The sequence below is a fragment of the Typopeltis vanoorti genome, chromosome 6, assembly GCF_054136105.1.
Source record: "Typopeltis vanoorti isolate ZY-2024b chromosome 6, IOZ_Tvanoo_1.0, whole genome shotgun sequence".
NCBI lineage: Eukaryota > Metazoa > Arthropoda > Arachnida > Uropygi > Thelyphonidae > Typopeltis > Typopeltis vanoorti.
In genome coordinates this window covers 7,416,905-7,436,262 of record NC_143554.1, presented here as the reverse complement: position 1 = coordinate 7,436,262, position 19,358 = coordinate 7,416,905, and the positions used below count along the sequence as shown (strand labels likewise).

Genomic DNA, 19,358 nt, shown 5'->3' with positions numbered 1-19,358 from the left:
CCTATTATCTGTCAACATTCCTATATTAACAGATCTCATATTTCTGTCTTCTTTTTAGAAGACAGAAATATGTTGTTGCACAGGCGAAGGCCATGGCATATCAAGACCTTTATGATCAATTAGAAACAAAGGAAGGACAGAGAATAAATCTTTCTCCAAAGGACATCGTACATGTGAGGCAGATCAAAGACGCTGAAGGAAGAATATTATGGAGGGATGTGGACATAAGAAACAGATGGAGAATATACTTTGAGGAAAATACCTTTTGAATATACTTTTGAGGAAAATACCTTGCATTTTCCTCATTCAAAAGTCCCAAGAGGAACTTTTGAATGAGGAAAATGCAAGGACTCACAGAGAAGATGGGCAGCCTTCTGAGGGGATGGTGCAGAACATCAGTAGAGTGGAAGTGAAGGAGGCCACATGAAGACTATGAAGAATGGAAAATCAGTGGGCCCCGACAGGATTCCAGTGGAGGCATGGAAGGCTCTGGGGGAAGAGGGAATTGACCCGCTGTGGGACCTGTTCATGAAAGTTTGCCAACAGGAAAATATACCCGAGGAATGGAGGGAAAATACTCTTGTCCCCATCTACAAGGGTAAAGGGGATGCACAAGACTAAGAATTACAGAGGAATAAAGTTGATGTCCCACACAATGAAAATCTCGGAAGGGTCTATGTAAGGGGAACGGTGAAAGTTACGAACTTAGGAGCAAAGATGCAGGAGGCAAGGTTGAGATGGTTTGGTCATGTGATGAGGAGGGAGGAAGAGTATGTGGGAAGAAAGGTCATGCAGGTGGATGTGCAGGGGAAGAGGAAGCGTGGACAGCTGAAGAAGAGATGAAGGGAGATGGTGGAGGAGTACTTAAGGATGAAGAACTTGGATGTGGCTACAGCCCAAGACAGGAAGTTGTGGAGTGAGACTCACCACAAACAGCGACCCTACTTAAGTGGGAAAAGCTGCAGAAGAAGAAGAAGATATTTCTGTCTTCTAAGGCACTTTTTACTGTATCAATCCACCTATATCTTGATCTTTCTTGAGGTATTTTTCCTGCCAACCTGTGCAGAGAACACTTGTTTTGCTATTTTTTCCTGTCCCATTCTGTTTAAGTGACCAATACCACCTGAGATTAGCTATGCTAACACATTTCTGGATGTTAACAATGTAAAGTTCTCTTCTAATATCCTCGTTTTTAATATGATATTGCCATTTGTTCATGCCCCTAATCTTTGTAAAGACTCTCATATCCGTGGTCTCTAGTTGGTCAAGTGTTTTTATTTCTAACTTGAATGCTAAACAATGTAAAGTTCTCTCCTAATAGCCACTATAAAATTGCCATTGATGCCATGTGTTCAGTCCTTTCTCAGGGCTCTCATATTTGTGGTCTCCAATCTTTGATCAAGAGTTTCATTTCCCCAGCTCTCAGATCCGTAAGTTAAAAATGGTTTTGCACACAGTCATGTATACAGTTAGTTTAGCATTTTTACTTATCTGTCTCTCTCTTATTCCATATAACTTTATTCAGTTGACTTCCTATATACTAGCTTTGCTAATTCTGCTGTCTATTTCCAAATTTAATTTGCCATCTTCACTAAAAAGTGTGCCCAAATAGTTGAAATCTTTTACTTGTTCTATAGTTTTTCTATTCAAGATGCAGTTGATGTTTTTAATGTTTCTGCATATTTTCGTTGTCTTTGTCATTTTATTGCTGATTTTCATACCAAATTAGTACAGCAGTTATTCAATTTGATCAGAGAATCTTGCAGACCTGTTCTGGATTTATTTAGGATTACAACATCATCTACATCAAGTAAAGATCTGAGACCAACATCTCCAATCTTGATATCAGGTTTAATACTTCTTTCCTTCATCCATATAGATATGAATAACAGTAGAGATAATGTACACTCTTGTCACACACCTGATTTAACATCGAACCATCTTCCTGTACCTCCTTCAATTCTAACTGCTGATTTACAACTAGACTAGAGATTATGTATTGCTTGATATAATGTCCCATTTACACCATATAACTGGAGCCTTTTGAACAGTTTTCCTCTTGGTTCATATGCCTTTTCCATTTACAGAACTTTATTATATTATCAAAAAAGACAAAAACTGGAATACACTGGCTACACTGCATAATTCAGTTTGAGATCTTTCTGAGCAGTAAATACAAATATTCTAGTCAGGCAATGACAATCAAGGAAAAGGATGAGTAGCAATAGTATTCAACACTAAATACGAGACTAATCTTGCATGGCAGGCAATTTCAAGTAGAGTGATGTGGGCAAATATCAGAATGCGGAACTGGACAATGAGCCTATGTTCCCACAGAAGGTTCCACTAAGGTAGAAGTGGAGGAATTTTTTGAGGCTTTGGAGAAAGCAACTGACACAATGAAAAATGAAAAGTTGGTCCTTGTTGGGGATCTAAATAGTAGTACAAAAATATTTTGGGAAAATTTGGAGAAAAGAGCAAAGCTAATAATAATGGCAGCCTGTTGGATTTCTGCTCAGGACATGGACTGGTTATTACAAACACAATGCTCCAACATAAACGTGCACAGATTCACATGGAGAAGAGGCGAGCAATAAGAAAATTCTCACTAATTATGTTATTGTTGATAGGGGTGTTTTCTCCCTGGTGTAGGACACTACAGTGTATAGAGGATTTGGAATTGGAAGTGATCACCATTTAGTCTTGAGAGTAGGATAAAATTGAATTTCATATTGAAAAGAAGAACATGTAAGAAAGCTTTAAAGCTAATAAAAGTTCAGCAAATCTCAGATGTGAACTGTAGACTAAAATACACAAACGTTATTGAAGAAAAAAAAACGAATGAGTTTGAGAATAGTAACCAAACCTTAGATATTCAGTGGCAAGCCCTGAAGAAAATATTGATTGATTCAGCCAGAGAGGCATGTGGTGAGGTCTGCAAGGATAGAAAAATCAGAACTATGGTGGACACAGGAAGTTAGAGGCAGTGAAGGGAAAAGAAGGAAACATATCAAAAGTTCCTGGTAAATAAGTCAGCTTGTGCTCTTAGAGAATACAGAAGCAAACGCTGTGTAAAACTAGCTAAACAAAATTCATGGGAAGACTTTGGTAAGAACCTAGAAAATAAATAAATATCCCGAAGGTGGAAAGATATTCTGGATGTTGTTGAAAAAGCTCAGAAATGAAGGAAAGAGTGTTGTAAAAGGAATTAGAGATGATAAAGGTGGCATGAAAAATGGAGAAAAAGGTATCCTTGATCAGTGCTGTAACGAGGGTATGAAGCGCCTGTTGCAAGTGTCTAACTGCCCCCCCCCCTCCCCCCAACCCAAAAATGACAAAAATTTTGAAAAAATTTAAATGCAACAAGTTCATCAAAATGAGTAAAACGTGTAAATCCAGTTATGTGTTTGTATAAATAAATAATCTATTAAATAAGAACAAATTTTTATTCATTTTCAATGACAATAAATTAAAGAATTATACAATATAGGTATAATATAAAATAATATAATAAAAACATAAGTTCAGCATATTTTATAAAGAAAATTTTCTAGCTTTTTCATTTGCACACACATATTATATCATCATAATTTAATGTTTTTACAATATTTTTTTCAATTGATATTATAGACGTTTGTCAACCCTCTTGTCCAATAGAAGAATGAAGGTACAATTTTCAATTTGCTAAACGAACGTTTGCAGGAAGCTGTTGTTATAGGCATCATTATGAAAATCCTTAATGCTATGTCTAGATTTGAAAAGTGTCCATATTGCCTAAATTTTCAAAATCTTCCATGGCTTGATATTTGAAACTCTCAATTTCATATACAAATTCTGGAGCATCTAAGTCGCTATTATATTTCAATGCCAGGTCAGCTGCGCATCGTTTGAGATGATCTAGCTGCATAATTTTTAAAGCATGTCCATTTAAAAAACTGAAGTCGTTTGCGACCTCTTGTAAAGCATTAATCTATCATTGAGTTGTAAGAGTATTAGATCTAAAACTTCACACATTTCTTTTTTTTAGTAATGCAGTTTCATTCATGGCAAATGAATCATCAGTAGCTTTCTCACCACACACATTTTTTATTTTGCACCATCTGTTTTCTGGAATGTAAGTTTCAATATTTATTGTTTCCGCTAAACTTTTTGTCGAATTGTGAAGCGAATCGAAAAAATCATTTCGGTACTGTTGAATTTCATTTTTTAGAGCTTTTATCATTTTTGCAGCATTTTCGACTGTGGTTTCCCCCCCCTCCCCCTTGTAAAGGTAAATTTACCTTTATTTATCTTTCCTAATATTGTATCCCAAAATATTAATAGTGCAAAAAATTAAATTTTGTTAATAATTTTAGCAACATTGAAGCATTTGTTACAGTCTTCTGTAACTTGTCTTTGTCCATCACACATTTCATTAAGAAGTTGTATTATTAAAGGCATTTGATTTCGTAAGGCTTTTACCACGTTAGCTTTCACGGACCACCTCATGTCACTTAAACCTTTAAGGCTAAAAGATAATTTTTCCTTTAAAAGATCCCATCTACTAGTAGAATTTACAAAAAAGTTAAACAATTGTTGAATTGTTCCATAACATGATTTCATTTGAACAGATGTTTGTGCAGCATGAACGCCTATTAAATTAAGGCTGTGAGCAGTGCATGGAACAAACCTCGCCATATTGTTTAAATGTAATATCCTTGCTTGTACCCCCTTGTATTTACCTGCTATATTTGTTCTATTATCATATGACTGTCCTCTTATATTTCTAATATTTAATCCGTCTGATATTAACTTTTTTTCGATGTCATTCGCAAGTGCTTCACCAGATTTTGCGATGTGTCACAATAAAATCTATGAAGGTTTCTTCAATGCTACATTTATTCATGCTAGGATCAATGTTAACATAGTGCAAAATTTGGGTTATCTGTTCCTGGTGAGACGTGTCAGGTGTGCTATCAAATAAAATAGAAAAATATTTTGCTTTTTGAATATTTGAAATAATATGCTGTCTAATTTTAAAAGCAACTATATTAATTATATCATTTTATTTTAGGAGAGAAATAATTAACTAGATTTTTCTTATGACTTTCAGTATGTTGCAATTCTATTGTGTTAAAAAATTTTCCACATTCGGGATGACCAATTTTTTCACAAGTTCCTCTCAAGGCATCATTATTTTTTAAGTACTGCTGAATAGTATCCAAAATAACTTTTAAAATATGCCTCCACTTTTCTTTTAAAATTGCTTCTTGTAATCGATTGTCTATAAAACCACCTTTCTTAATTTCCGATTCGAAAGTTTTCCCATTTGTCGTAATTTTTTTATGATATAATGAATTTTCCTGACGTAACATGGGATTCAAATACTGCCAGTCTCGAAACCCTGCAGTGGTCCATACATTCTGATTTTTTCCAAAAAGAATACATGGAAAACAGAACAGTGCATCTTTTTGCTTGCAATATATCAACCAATTTCTGAGTACTTGTTCTCCGTTTGACATGGTTTTTACAAACCATTTTTTTTCAAAATGCCGATTTTCTGTATCAGGATAAACACTTATATTATCGCACAACTCTGGTCCATGTTGAACAAATATTTGTATGTTACTATTGGTTATGTGCTGTGTTGTGGGATCATTAAAATCTATTTTTTTGCATTATCAATATTTTCTAATTTAACATCCACCATATAATTATCATTATTACATTGCTTCTCGATTTCTTGGTTTTGATGTTCAATTGTACTTTTCTCTTCTGTTTCAATTTCACATGAAACATAGCTACTTCTAGAAAGCAGATTTAATTCAGTTATTAAGCTTGAATGAACTAGAGGTGGATCATCTGTTTGTAATTCCTGTTTGTCGCTATCATCGTTTACCTCATCATTTTTGGAATCACCACAAATGGTTGTTACGTCAGTATCAGTGGCTGATGCGGGGGAATCGTTGATATTGGTGGATGATGATGTAGAAGCTGCTTCAACGGCTGGTGCTGAAATTTTTATAACTTTTGGTGCTGGTTCTGTTGAAAACTTTTTCTCTTTAGTGTCTTTCATTAAAATTCCAAATCTCCTTATATCACTTGTTGCTTTCTTTACTTCCTTTTCTCTTTTCCTTTTGAGAAAAGCAGCTCCCGATAAATTTTTCTGTTTCAAATTACTGATCTAAATGACATTAAATTTCGTATTGATAAATTATTCTTTTTCTATTAATTATTAATTTTGAGTTTATTTATTATTTTTAAGAGTTTCGAAACAATAAAATCTTATATAAAAAAAATTGATTTAAAACAGTTGCCTTCTATGGATTTTTATTATAAATAATTAATTTATACAATAATTTGGAAATTTGATAATTAAAGGTAAACTATAATTATTGAGGGCAATGTAAGACGTAAAGTATGCTGCCTAATGAGCGATTTTGGCATTTTAGCAAAATGCTCCTCTGATTAATATGTTTATAATTTATAAACCACTTATCTTTAAAATTTTATTTGTCTATCAAAAATCCAAAAATAAGTACACAATTAAAATCAAAGTCAAAAATTGTCCAAAGTCACTTAAAGACAGAATACACAATACATATATTCAACATGTTTCACATTCAAAATTGAAATGATTTAGATGTACATTTAAACAAAAAAAAATATGATTTATTTTTAATAGAACAAAATTTATAAAGCTACTATACATTTTTACTTAATATAAATAATTTATCATCAATGAGAGGAGTGAAATTGCTTATTTCTATATCTGCTATATTGCTCTCTTTTGTGCATTTTATAATAAATTTTATATATTCAGAGAAATGATATATACTTAAGAATTTGAAAGCTAAAAAAATTACTGTATTTATTAGAATATAACTCGCACTTTTTTCCCAAAATTAAAGCTAAAAAATCATGGTGCGAGATATATGCGGGGATTTTCGTAAACTAAAGTTTTCAGGGAAAAAAACTGAAAATGGGTATGACTTACCAAGAAGCTTCTATTCTCCATCACTGCTTCTGTCCTCGAGAGCAGTTTCCTTCTATGCAATCAAAGCTATCTACCCATATAGTGTCATCTTTCCCATTATATCAAGCAAAAATTACCAATAATTTAAGACTTGAGATATGTAATGAACAATCCTTGACAAATTACTAATGAGAAGTGAAAGTTGTGTGTGGTTGTAGGCTGGTGGAGAAAGAGCAACTATTAAGAAGTGTGTATGATTGTTGCGGTATTAACAAAAGATCGCGCTACCCAAACAAAACAAGCTGACAATGGAATTGAATTGCTAATTCTCTTAAACTGGTTTCCATAATATCTGAAATACATTCACTATATATTTCTTAGTTTAAACACGTTCATGACAGGGGGGAAGGTAGTGTCAAGCAAAACCATATGTTGCACCTGTAACATATGGTTTGCTTGAGTCTATACAGCAGTTTCTGTTGGAGGGGAGATGCGATTCATTAGTCAGTGTTTATATTCCCACTTGACTCTAATTGCACTATTTGTTGAGAAATATATTACACAGTCCAAATGTCTGTGAACCTTATTCAGTTTTTCGTGTTTCTGCAGTATAGTTGCTGTTGTGGGTGGAGAGGTATTGTTTACTACAGGGAGCGAGTTATCGCTCTAACGTAAAAAGTCGGGGCGATAGTGACTCGCAATTTGAGTAGGAGAATTCATGCATAATAGAATTTAATATATATATATATATATATATATATATATATATATATATATACATACACACACACAGACTATAAACGTTTATGAAATTCACATCGTATGATACTTTATGGTTTGTTTCCTTAAGTATCTAATAAGTGGGTTCTAAAATGTTTAGTTTTAGTATGCATGACTGTAATTTTTTTTATTAATAAAATATAAGCACATATTTAACTGTCAAGGAAATAGAGCCTTTTTTTATTTGGTAAATTAAACGCTTATTTTTGTATAATATCTTGTTGCCATAATACTGCTGAATGAGCGCCCTTTTTAAACGGCACCGTGAGGCAGGCTGCCTCTATTCTACACCCTGTCGACAGTACTGATTATGACACAGCAACAAAACTGATCTTATGAATGACAACAAGACTAATAATAATTACATGATTTTTGAAATTCTCTAATCTACAAAAGGTAGAGACAAATGGAAATATTGAGGGTGGGAAGATTGTGATTTTCAGGTAGATGGAATGATATTGAAGGAGGTCATAAGGGGATTAAAATTATAATTTGGAAGGTAATAAACATGGGATGGGCAGTTAGGCACATTAAGAGGAAGAATGTATTAGATTATCTATGCAAATGTTTAGGATTAGAGGGGAATTTGGAGATACAAAATTCAAAAAAATCATAAAATGAGAAAATAGACTCATAATAGTTAATGGTGCGATGGAACAATTTACTTGAAACAGAAACAAGAACAATTGCAAAGAAATGTTATGTTCAAGTGGTTCAAGTCATGATATTAGGTGCTGTCGTTGCCATCTAACTCGAGACGAATTGAAACTCCCAGGTGCTACCAAATGTAGCGGAATTCCGCTGTGTTGCAGAATTTGTATGTCTAAAGCGGCGTATTGCCGAAATTTAAAAATACAATATAAAACAGCGGACTTTTATATGCATTTATTTATTTATATTTTTTTACGATTTGTGACCCCAAACCTAGTTGCGCCCGTGGCGGGTGCCTCTTTCGCCATGCCCTCATTATGGCACTGTCCTTGATGTATGTAGTAATTACTTTGAAAAATTGCTAAATGAAACAATCAGTGACAACACAGTGGTTCAAAAAAGTAAAAAAAAAGCCATCAAAAGCCTGAAATGTAAAAAGGCAGCTGGAGTAGATGATATTCGACCAGAAATGCTCAAGTATGGAGGTATAAAAGTCTTACAGTGGCTGCACTGCATAGCTCAGAAGGCCTGGACACAGGGAAAATTCCAGATAATTGGAGTAGAGCTCTCATAGTACCCATATATAAAAAGAGAAATAAAATTGAATGTGAGAATTACAAAGGTATTTTTCTACTGAGTGTTCCTGGTAAGATTTATGTCAGTATACTTGAGAAAAGGTTGGGAAGGATTGTGAAAGTGAAAGAAAGGTGAACAAGTTGGATTCAGGCCAAATAGAGGCTGCCAGGATCAGATTTTCACTTTATGACAAATAGATCTGGGAAAGGCATATGACAAGGTGCCAAGAGAGAAGCTATTAAAATTGCCTACAGTTGTATGGTGTCAGCGGGACATTATATCAAGCAATATTTATTCTTTATTTGATTTATAAGTCAGCCGTTAGAATTGAAGGAAATACAGGAAGATGGTTTAATGTTAAATCTGGTGTCAGACAAGGATGTACATTATCCTCTCTTGTTATTCATTATCTATATTATGAAGGAAAGTTGTATTAAACCTGATATCAAAATTGGAGATGTTAATGTGAGCTCTTTGCTTTCTGTGGATGAAGTTATACTTCTAAATAAATATGCTACAAGTCTGCAAGATTCCCTGAGTAAATTTATAGATATAGTATGAAGGTCAGCAATAACAAGACAAAGACAATGAAAATAAGCAGAAGCATTGAAAATATCAAGTGTATTGTGAATGGAGAACCCATTGAAGAAGTAAAACATTTCAACTACTTAGGCACGTTTTTTTTTTTTTTTTTTGAAGATGGCAAATTTAATATGGAAATAGATAACAAAATCAACAAAGCTGGTGTAAAATCGTGCATTCAAAGAACTTTATTCAAAAACCTCTTGTATACCAATTTTATTGGTAAGCAAAATTCACTAAAAATGCTTGTGGATAAATAGAGAAATTTTTAATTTGGAAATAATATTTTTTTGTATATTACTGAATATTGTCACCTCAAAGGGTTTTGTAAAAGAACAGAAAAATAAGTGTAAGATTAACTGTGTCTAAAGAAACCTCTTAGTCACCGGTAATTCTAGACGGATTAAGGTATTAACAAATGACCTGGGGCAACCTTGAGGGTCATAGTGCGCTGGGGTTTCTCGTCTGAATGCAACAACCGAGAAGGGTGGTGGGTGCAGACCACCGAAGTACCAAGGAGTGATGACATAAGTGAACCCCAAGGTCATCGGAGCCAGATAAATAGCGGGTTGTGATGCCAAGAAAGAGAGTTCCGTTTGGTTCCTGGCAGAGCAGTTCGTGGAGTTAGTTCGTCCAGTCCTGGGTCAGCGAGAACTTTCGGGGTCATGTGGGAATCTGACCTGATGTTATGAGTTCCAGAAGTTGACGAGGCCTGAGTCGAGAGGTACGATGATACAACGTACATTACGGTAGCAGAGCTTTGATAACATCTTTGGAAATGATTTGTAATAGCCATCGGAGACCTGCATTCCAGATGGTAGATGCTAGAAGAGAGAGACAACTAAGTTAAGTTGTCTTAGAAGAAATTAGATATCGGATTTTCATGCCTCCAAATTCCTGATGTTCAGAGGAGATCTTACAAATCCCGGAGAAGGTACCTGAGTGCAGTGTTAAAGTCGGACGGTAATAGAAGGAAATGATTTCAGGGATCATTCAGAAAGGACCAGACATCTGTTCAAAGTAAGATCTTTCCTTTGTTTAGCTAGAAATAAGAAGATTATGATGGTGATTTAATTAAGGGACTTGTTTTATAGTGATACTTTAGGCCTTATGCTGATATTTGAAGTATTTTGTTATATGTGAGAGAAGGTCTGGCTAAAATTTAAGGTGAAACATCATGTATTTAATGTTATTACTATTGCCTAAACCTGCAGAATGTTATGTAAAAATTGATCTGAGTATTATCAAGTTTAACGAGAGAAAATTATAGACTCGTGGTCTTACTAGAATTGATTATGACGGGCTAAATTGTAAATGTAGTCATTAGTTGTGATTTGAAGCATAGAAGCTAATTTACTTAGTACTTAAAACTGACCCATTGTACATTTCATTGATGTTAAATAAATTGTTTTCTTGTTTAAATAACTTGCCTGATTTCTCAGTCTAATGCACAACTCATTAAACTCGAATCTGTGTGAGCCTTAAGGTAGATATTGTAACGACTGCATAACAAAAAATTTAAGTTGCTAGATTTAATTAGAATTAAGAGAGAGAGGTTCCATGTGTTTTACTGTGTTAGAAGGAAAAAGTTTCCTTCTAACACAGTAGGAAACTTTCCTTTTTCATTGTGTCAACTGTCTTTTCTAATGCCTTGAAAAATTCCTCCATTTCTTTTTTTATTAGAACCTTTTGAGACCATAAGCACAAATAACTCATTGTCCGGTTCCAATTCTGATTTTAGCCCACGTTACTCTACTTGATATTTCCTGATATTCAAGAAGTTCATCCTCATATTTAGTGTTTAATATTATACCTACTTCATTTTTCTGGTTGTTATTTCCTGAATATAACATCTTATATTTGTTGCTTAGAAAGATTTCACCTGTTTTTGTCTTCTCTGTTTCAGTAACACCTATTATGTCAATTTGGTACTTATCCTATTCTTCTGCTAGTTCCATTTTTTTCCCCCTGATGCTTCTTATGTTGATGGTGCCAATCTTGACACTGCTGATGTTGAGTTGGGATTTGGATTTGTTCCAGTAGCTAGCTATTTTTTTACTGTTTTCCCTTGTTCCTTGTTGAAAACAATGGAGTTTTTGTTTAGCTCGCCGACGTCCCAGCTGTCACAAAATTCTACCATGTTGTACCATCATTTTGAGTTATGGTTGAAGCTAGTAAAAATGCAATTTGGTTGGCTAAATCCCAAATTGTCAGCCCATCCTTGTTCAGATACCCAACAGCATGTACCACAAGAAGGTGAGGATGGACATCAGGTAAGAAGCCCTGGTTGGTTCTATGCATTCTCCAAAAGGTCATGTGGAGGTCTCCTTCCAGATATCCAACCTTATATACGCACCCTAATTTAATGTCAAATATATTATACTTGACATTAAATTATATTGTTTTAATCTATATCCAAGTGTACAAATGCAAATAATGGTTGTGCTTGAAGTATTTTCACAAGTCTACTTGTATGTAGAAGGCTACCGACTTACATCAGTTGCCTTAGTATCCCATAAGGGAAAATTTGTGTACATCTATATTGCTGTGCATTATGGGAAGGATAAAGTGTTATTGGTTATTGAAAGATGGGAAGGGGGAACCCATCTACACTGTCATTCAAAATAAGATGGTCTTGAAAATCAGTGTCTACTGCAAAAATATTAGGACTTCCTGTTAAGTGTTGGCTCAAGAAATTTTTAAACTAATATTACCACAAGAGCACTGTGTGAATTATCTGTTGGTTGATACTTGAAATATTTATAGTGAACCTATACTTGAAATATTTATAGTGAACCTTTGACTATCATGTGTTCATTCAAGTATCAATATCCTGTATTTGGCAGTTGTTAATGTGCTTTTTCATGAGTGAAGGTTTTTATTTGTTGTAACTCAAGTAATTGAGGAGCAGAGAGTAGCAATAAAGTTCTGTGTAAAGACAGGTAAAAGTGCTGTACAAACAACACTTAAAATGATATAAAATGCTTATGGCAGTGAAGCATTGAGCTGTGCTGATGTGTACAGACAGTACAGTTGCTTCCATAAGGGGGTGGGGCTGTGAAAGATGATGCTAGAAATAGCCACCCTTAACAGCATATATAAATGAGAATGTGCAATCTCTTAGCTGTCTATTAGAATAAGGACCACTACATGTCTTAAAATGATTGCAGAAATGTTGAACATAGTGTTTTCTGTATGATCCTACAATGAAGCGACAGAATGTTATGTGTAGGTGTGGGAGAAAAAAAAATCATCAAACCTGAGAAGCCGTGTTTTGAAAAATCTCAAGTGAAAATGATGCTCATCAACTTTTTTTGATGGAAGGAGCTATTCATTGCGAGTTTGTTCCTAATGGCCAAAAAGTCAGTGTAATATTTAATAAAGACGTTTTGCGTCACTTACTGCAAAGAATGAATTAAGTTAGACTGGCATTTTGTACCAATTCAGTGATTGCTTCCTGCTTCACAACAACACACCTTCATACAATGCTGCAGTTGTGAAGCAATTTTTTCAAGCAGGAAAGTCACTGCCCTTCTCACCAGACCATGCTCCAGCCAATTATTTTCTTTTCCCAAAACTGAAATTTTCATTAAAAGGTTGTCATTTCAAACACTAAATGAGTTGCAGTTACAAATGAGCTGAACTGCATTCCATAAAAGGCATTCTGGATGGCATCAATCAAGGAGGAGTCAAGTTGTAAGTTTAACCTAAAATTAGCATTGTCATCATCATCATCAATTTTCTGATATGTACCTTCAAGAGATGTTCAGGCTGCTATGACAGCATTAGATAATTAAATTTATTGTTAATCTCCTATCAACAATTTCATTCCAAATTAGTCTATTATTTGTCAGCACCTAAATATTGTCATATCTAACATTTCATGCTTCTAAGGCATTCTAACTGAATCAATCTGCCTAAATCTTGGTCTTCCTCTGAGTCTCTTTCTTGCTATCTTGGCATCAAATGCCTATTTTGCTAACCTTTCCTCACTCATTCTGTTTAAGTAGTTATACCACCTTAGATTAACTCTGCTTACACATTCCTGAATGCTAACAACATCACGATCCTTTCTGATATCTTCATTTTTAATATGATTCAATATTTTTAATATTGATCCCAGTTGGCATGGAATATTTATTAATTGTTGTTTATATTAATTATCTCAGAACTTTGAACCACACCTTGCACATTTGCATACTAATATTTGTATCATGAGTGGGGGGAAACAGTTAAATAGCTGAAAGCATATACAGCTCAAAACAAAAGACACCCACAAACACACAGCTTAGACACACCAATGGGGTGTAAACCAATTAGTAAACCATTGGGATGATATGATATGTTTCAGAGCATCTTATCGAAATGCTACAAATACAAAAAAATGAGGAGTTCAAAGGAGATGGCTGCACAATATGATCCTCTCAAGCAGGATCACCTAGCATCTCCTTCCCAATCCAACTCTAGCCTCCATGTGGTGAACAATGGAACCTGAGCAACCAAGTGGAAGATTGATTACCAACCATCCTAATGGGAATATGACAGAAATCAGAGATGACCAAGCAAAAGATAGAATGAGACCAGAACAGGACACTGTGCCCAAATCCCTGAAAGGATGATGATGACAAAAAAAAAAAAAAAAAAAAAAAAGTGGGTGGGGTATACTGAAGAATTACTAGCTTGATGAAGAGGGATGAAGGAGGCAGTTATACACTACTTCAGTCTACCCATACATGGTGTGTGTTCACATTTCTCCAGCAAAGGTGAAGCTTGTGTTGTATATGACATTGGTTCCTTAGCAGCACAAAGTTTTTATGACTCTCACCCACCAAAGGTTGTATATTTATAGTACATTATAGTACCATGGATGGGCTAAGGATTTTTTTCTATTTTCATTATTTTTTGTATTTTTAATTGTATGTAGTAAATACATATCATCATTTGGATTTTGTTAGCATTCTAGATACTGTGACTGTTTACTCCTCTCACTGAACTGGAAGTACTGTAATGTAATCTTTTGAGGTGGTTCTGTATGGAAATGTAAAAATTTTGTGTGTAGAAAGAAATGTAGGACTGTTATCCCTCCCTAAAAAAAAAAAAAAAAAAAAAAAATGTTATTTTAACATTGTTTTATATATGATATTTTTAGCTCCATTTCTCTGACAAACACATCAGATACTATACTAGATTAAAACAATTTTAACAGAAAAACATTACTAATGAGAGAATTGGAGCTAACCAAGTGTTGCTATTGGCTGTATTCTATAATAAAATCAATTGTGTTATCTTGCCTTATTATTGGATCTCATGTATGAATGAATTACTTAATATTTTCTACTTTATGTATACTCAGGTAGTACTCTGGGTGTTCCTATTCACGTGTTTGGTCCTGAAACACACATGACAGCAATTGTGGCAATGGCAATGGGAAAACAAGCAGTTCCAGATATGCCTGAGCCAAATGTTACAACAGCAAACTTTTTATTGCCAGGTGGAATGAGACAGGTAATTTCCTATTTACTAGTTGTAACTAGGTTTCATGCAAATACAAAATATACTTTATATATTTTAAGTAACACTGTCAGCTAATGAGAACTTCTTGCTCACTGTCAGTAAATATTTCATTTGTTATGCTGCACATGTTAATCTATCAGTAGAAATCCTTTTACCAAGTTACAGTGAAAGGATTACTTAAAAATTTTTGCTAGACGATATATATATATATATATAGTATAAGTTAAGATTCCTGTTGGACCTGCACTTTATGCCCATTTTTTAGGTTTTAGAACCTATAACTGAAAAGCCTAAACCACAACAGGAAAAAAAAATGGATAGGATGAGCTAATAGCCACTTATTATGCAAAATAGTTTTCATCTATAGAATAGAGTACTGTTGCATTGTCAATGTTAAATTTAATGTGATTCATGATGACATAAAACTGGCTTGTTGTATTGGGAGAAACATGACATTTCATGGCAATCCTGCCCATGATAGTTAGTAAACCTATAGTACAGCAATCACTCAATTAATGCATTCTTTAAAACAGGTGCATTAATTGAAAATGTACTAATCAAATATAACCTATGGGAAAAAGTATAATTCGTTCCTTACATTTCTTTTTTGACCCTTAATTTTTTTTAAGAATCAGGATATATCTCGAGGCCTAGTTATAGGAAAACCATGAAGCCGAAAGATGATAAAATAGAAAGTTATTATTCTACTTCTTAACAAAGAATTCAACTAACATAGTTTGGCGGGCATTCTCTTTCTTGTTATCATACAACTGGCAGTATGGCTGTATTGCCTCTTCTACTACTTCTGCAAATTTTACTGCTTCTCTCTCTCTTCATCAGGGTCAGCCTCTAATCATTGCTGCTTAAAAACTTCAATTGTATGAAAAATATTTTCAGATTGTTCCTGGGAAATCTCTTTGGGCTTGTCTGATTAAATTTGCTTCATATTCTTCAGGATCTTCTGGCTGTGCATCTAAATTTAGCAGGTCGTAATCACTCAGTTCCTCAGAATGAGATTGAATTAACTCTTGGATGCTATCATTGTCAATCTCATCAAAACCCAGTTCATGCCCGATGTTGGCATTTTCGTCAACAACATTATCCATTTCATTTGAAAAGCCTCTAAAATCATTTGCACAATGTGGAAGAACGTGCATCCAAATGGCTCACATATTGCTAGCGGTAATTTCATTCAACTTTGCAACTTTATAACAGGCTGAGATTTCTCTGATTTTGCAAGAAAAGTCTTGGCATTTGCTTCCGAAAAAGGCCGGTTTCATCAACATTAAATATTTGTTGGTCACAATAGCCTCCCTTCTTTCACAATTTTCTTCAAATTCTCTGGATAATTTGTGACCACCTCCTTATCTGCACTTGCAGCTTCACCTGTGATTAGAACATTATATAGGTTATTTCTCTTTTTGAAATGCTCCAACCACCCAGTACTAGAGTAGAATTCTTTTTCTTTTCCATCATTGATAGCCGTTTCTTTCAAGGTTGCAAAGAGACTTAATGTTTTTGATTTAATAAGGTCAGTACTTAGCGGGATCCATTTTTGGTTGCAAATCTTTGATCCATGTAGAAAGAAGTCTCTCTAATTCAATCATTATAATACTTTGATTTCGAGTGCATGCACGATCAACTTGAGTCGTCTTACCTTCTCTTTGTATTCAGCAGCTTTGCTTAAAATTGCTCTTATAGTTGATTCACCCATTTTTGTGTTCTTGTCCTATGTTTGCTCTGGACTTGCCTTGTTTATTTTTCTTTAATATTTCAAGTTTTTCTTACAACTAGATTACTTTTCAAATCTTTTTCACACTTCCACTTTTTTGCTCACTAATTCTTTTACTCATGATTAGAGGTTGGAAAAATACTTTAAAATAAAAAAGTAAGGAAAAACAATTGCGAAGGAGACATGAGATATGATCAGCAAATTTGGAACAGTAGTGTACATGGAACTAGTGTAGTACTGTATGCTATTAAAAATAACATTTGTAAAATGTTTTAAATTGGTAACTAAATTATTTCATCCTGGTGAGTGATTTTTTAAAATAGTTAGCCGTATAAAAATGTATAGATAATTTTTTTTTTTTTAATCTGTAACATTTATTTTTAAGATGCATGAGTATATAGTCGCAATAATCAAATTTGGGTACAGAAAAAAAAGGACATACTAATCGGAGGCGCATTAATCAAGTACGTTGCTGTACATCATATTAAGAAGGGGGGGGGGGTAAATAATCCAGTAGTCCTGCTCTAGAGGCAAAAACATAAATCATTTGCATGTCATTTTAGATTTCTAGTATAATGTTTTTCAGTTTAGATCATATGCTGTGAACCGCAGTATATAATTTTAATGTATGTTTTGTTTTGACTTGTTTCTGATTGTTTTTCTCTAGATCTTATGCTAGCACCAGAATAATTTGCTATTACTTATACATTTTTGTTCCTCTTATAATCAAATTAAAGATTTTATCATTCCTTTCAAGCACCATAAATATTTTCTTCATTTTTTGACAATCATAATTCAATCTATAGTGTAAATTTTTTTTTCATTGAGATGAAAATAATCAGTTCTTTCTATATTAAACTTTCAAAGATCAGAACAGTAAGTGAATTTCTCTGAGATTAGCAGTGATTCTATGGAGTTTTGGCTAGGGCAAACTGCTTGCAGTTTGTTATTGTGGTTTCACTATAATAGTGTTTGCCATAGTCATATGTGAAAGTGACTAGTTTAATTCACAATGAATTGAGTCCCTTTATTTCTAATTCTGTGATAATTAGCCTTACATATTTGTCTGAGTTCTCAGGTTACAGTATGCGTGTACGCACACTCACTCACTCTCAAAGCTTCACCTCAAACACACGTACAGGCTATATTTTGTGTTTTTGTGAACCTGGAATTGCTGTCATCCATTTTTTCTGAAATTATTTCCTGAATTCACAGTTCTGCTCTAAGCTTTCTTTAGTTTTTCTCCTTAAAGCTTAGAGATGGAAATTTAATCATTTCTTGTTTACATCTTTTGAACAGCTTGCATTCAAAGTAGGTTACTGGTAGTATAATTTGGTTCATGTTTTTTTGCCACAATTATTCTACATTTGATTTTTAAGGAGTGTAGATAGACTTAATCATTATCATCAAATTCCCTGACATGTACCCTCAAGGGGTGTACAGGATATTATGATAGTACAACATGAAAAATTTACATCATTACTAACTTTCTATCAACAATTTTCCTCCAGATCAATCTGTTATCTGTCAACACTCCAAATTTATCAGATCTCATATTTCTATTTTCTAAGGTACTTTTTATTGTACCAATCCACCTATATCTTGGTCTTCCTTTGGATCTTTTTTTTCCCCCTGCATCCTGGCAGAGAACACCTGTTTTGTTAATCTTTCCTCTCCCATTTTTTGTTAATTTTTCCTCTCCTATTTAAGTGACCATACCACCTGAGATTAGTTCTGCTAACACATTCATGTATGTCAACAATATCAAGTTCTTTTCTAATATCCCCATTTTTAATATATTGCCATTGATGCCATCTGTTCATGCCCCCACCCCAATCTTTCTTGGGACTCTCATATCTGCAGTCTCTATTCTCTAGATCCATAAGTTAAAATTGGTCTGAATACAATATCTTCTATATAGGTAATTCAGTGTTTTGCCTAATTTCTCTCTTATTCCATATAAATTTATTCAGTTGACTTCCTACCACACTCTGTTGTCTATTTCCATATTTAATTTATCATCTTCACTAAAAATTGTGCCTAAGTAGCTGAAATGTTTTACTTTTCTAAAGGTTCTCCATTCACAATGCAGTTGATATTTTCAATGTTTCTACCTACTTTCATTGTCTTTGTCTTGTTATTGCTGATTTTCATAACAAAATTATTACAACAGTTATTCAATTCAGTCAGGGAGTCTTGCAGAATTGTACTGGATTTAGAAGCATAACATTATCTGCATAAAGTAAAGAGCTGAGATTAACACTTTTAACATAATTGTTAACAATTATAACAATTTTGATATCAGGTTTAATACCACTTTCTTTCGTAATGTTATCCATATAGATAATAAATAACAGAGGAGATAATATACATCCTTGAGTGACACCAGATTTAACATCAAACCATATTTTAATTTGATGTTAAATTCAATCAATAAAGAAGAAATATTGCTTAATATAATTTTCCTTTGACAACATAACTATAGCATTTTGAAGAGCTTTTCACTTGGCACCTTGTCATATGCCTTATATAGTCTACAAAACTTCAATACAGATCTTTGCTATATTC

At 33.8% G+C, this 19,358-nt stretch overlaps 1 protein-coding gene across 3 annotated transcripts in view; it reads left to right on the top strand.

Moving 5' to 3' along the window:
- Positions 1–19,358, top strand: part of ATPCL (ATP-citrate synthase) — a 555,953-nt gene that overhangs the window by 258,906 nt on the left and 277,689 nt on the right. For all 3 annotated transcript variants that reach the window (XM_090394661.1, XM_090394662.1, XM_090394663.1), the window contains exon 13: positions 14,898–15,049. In XM_090394661.1, the coding sequence (XP_090250787.1) occupies positions 14,898–15,049 (152 nt within the window). The remainder of the gene's footprint in view (positions 1–14,897; positions 15,050–19,358) is intronic.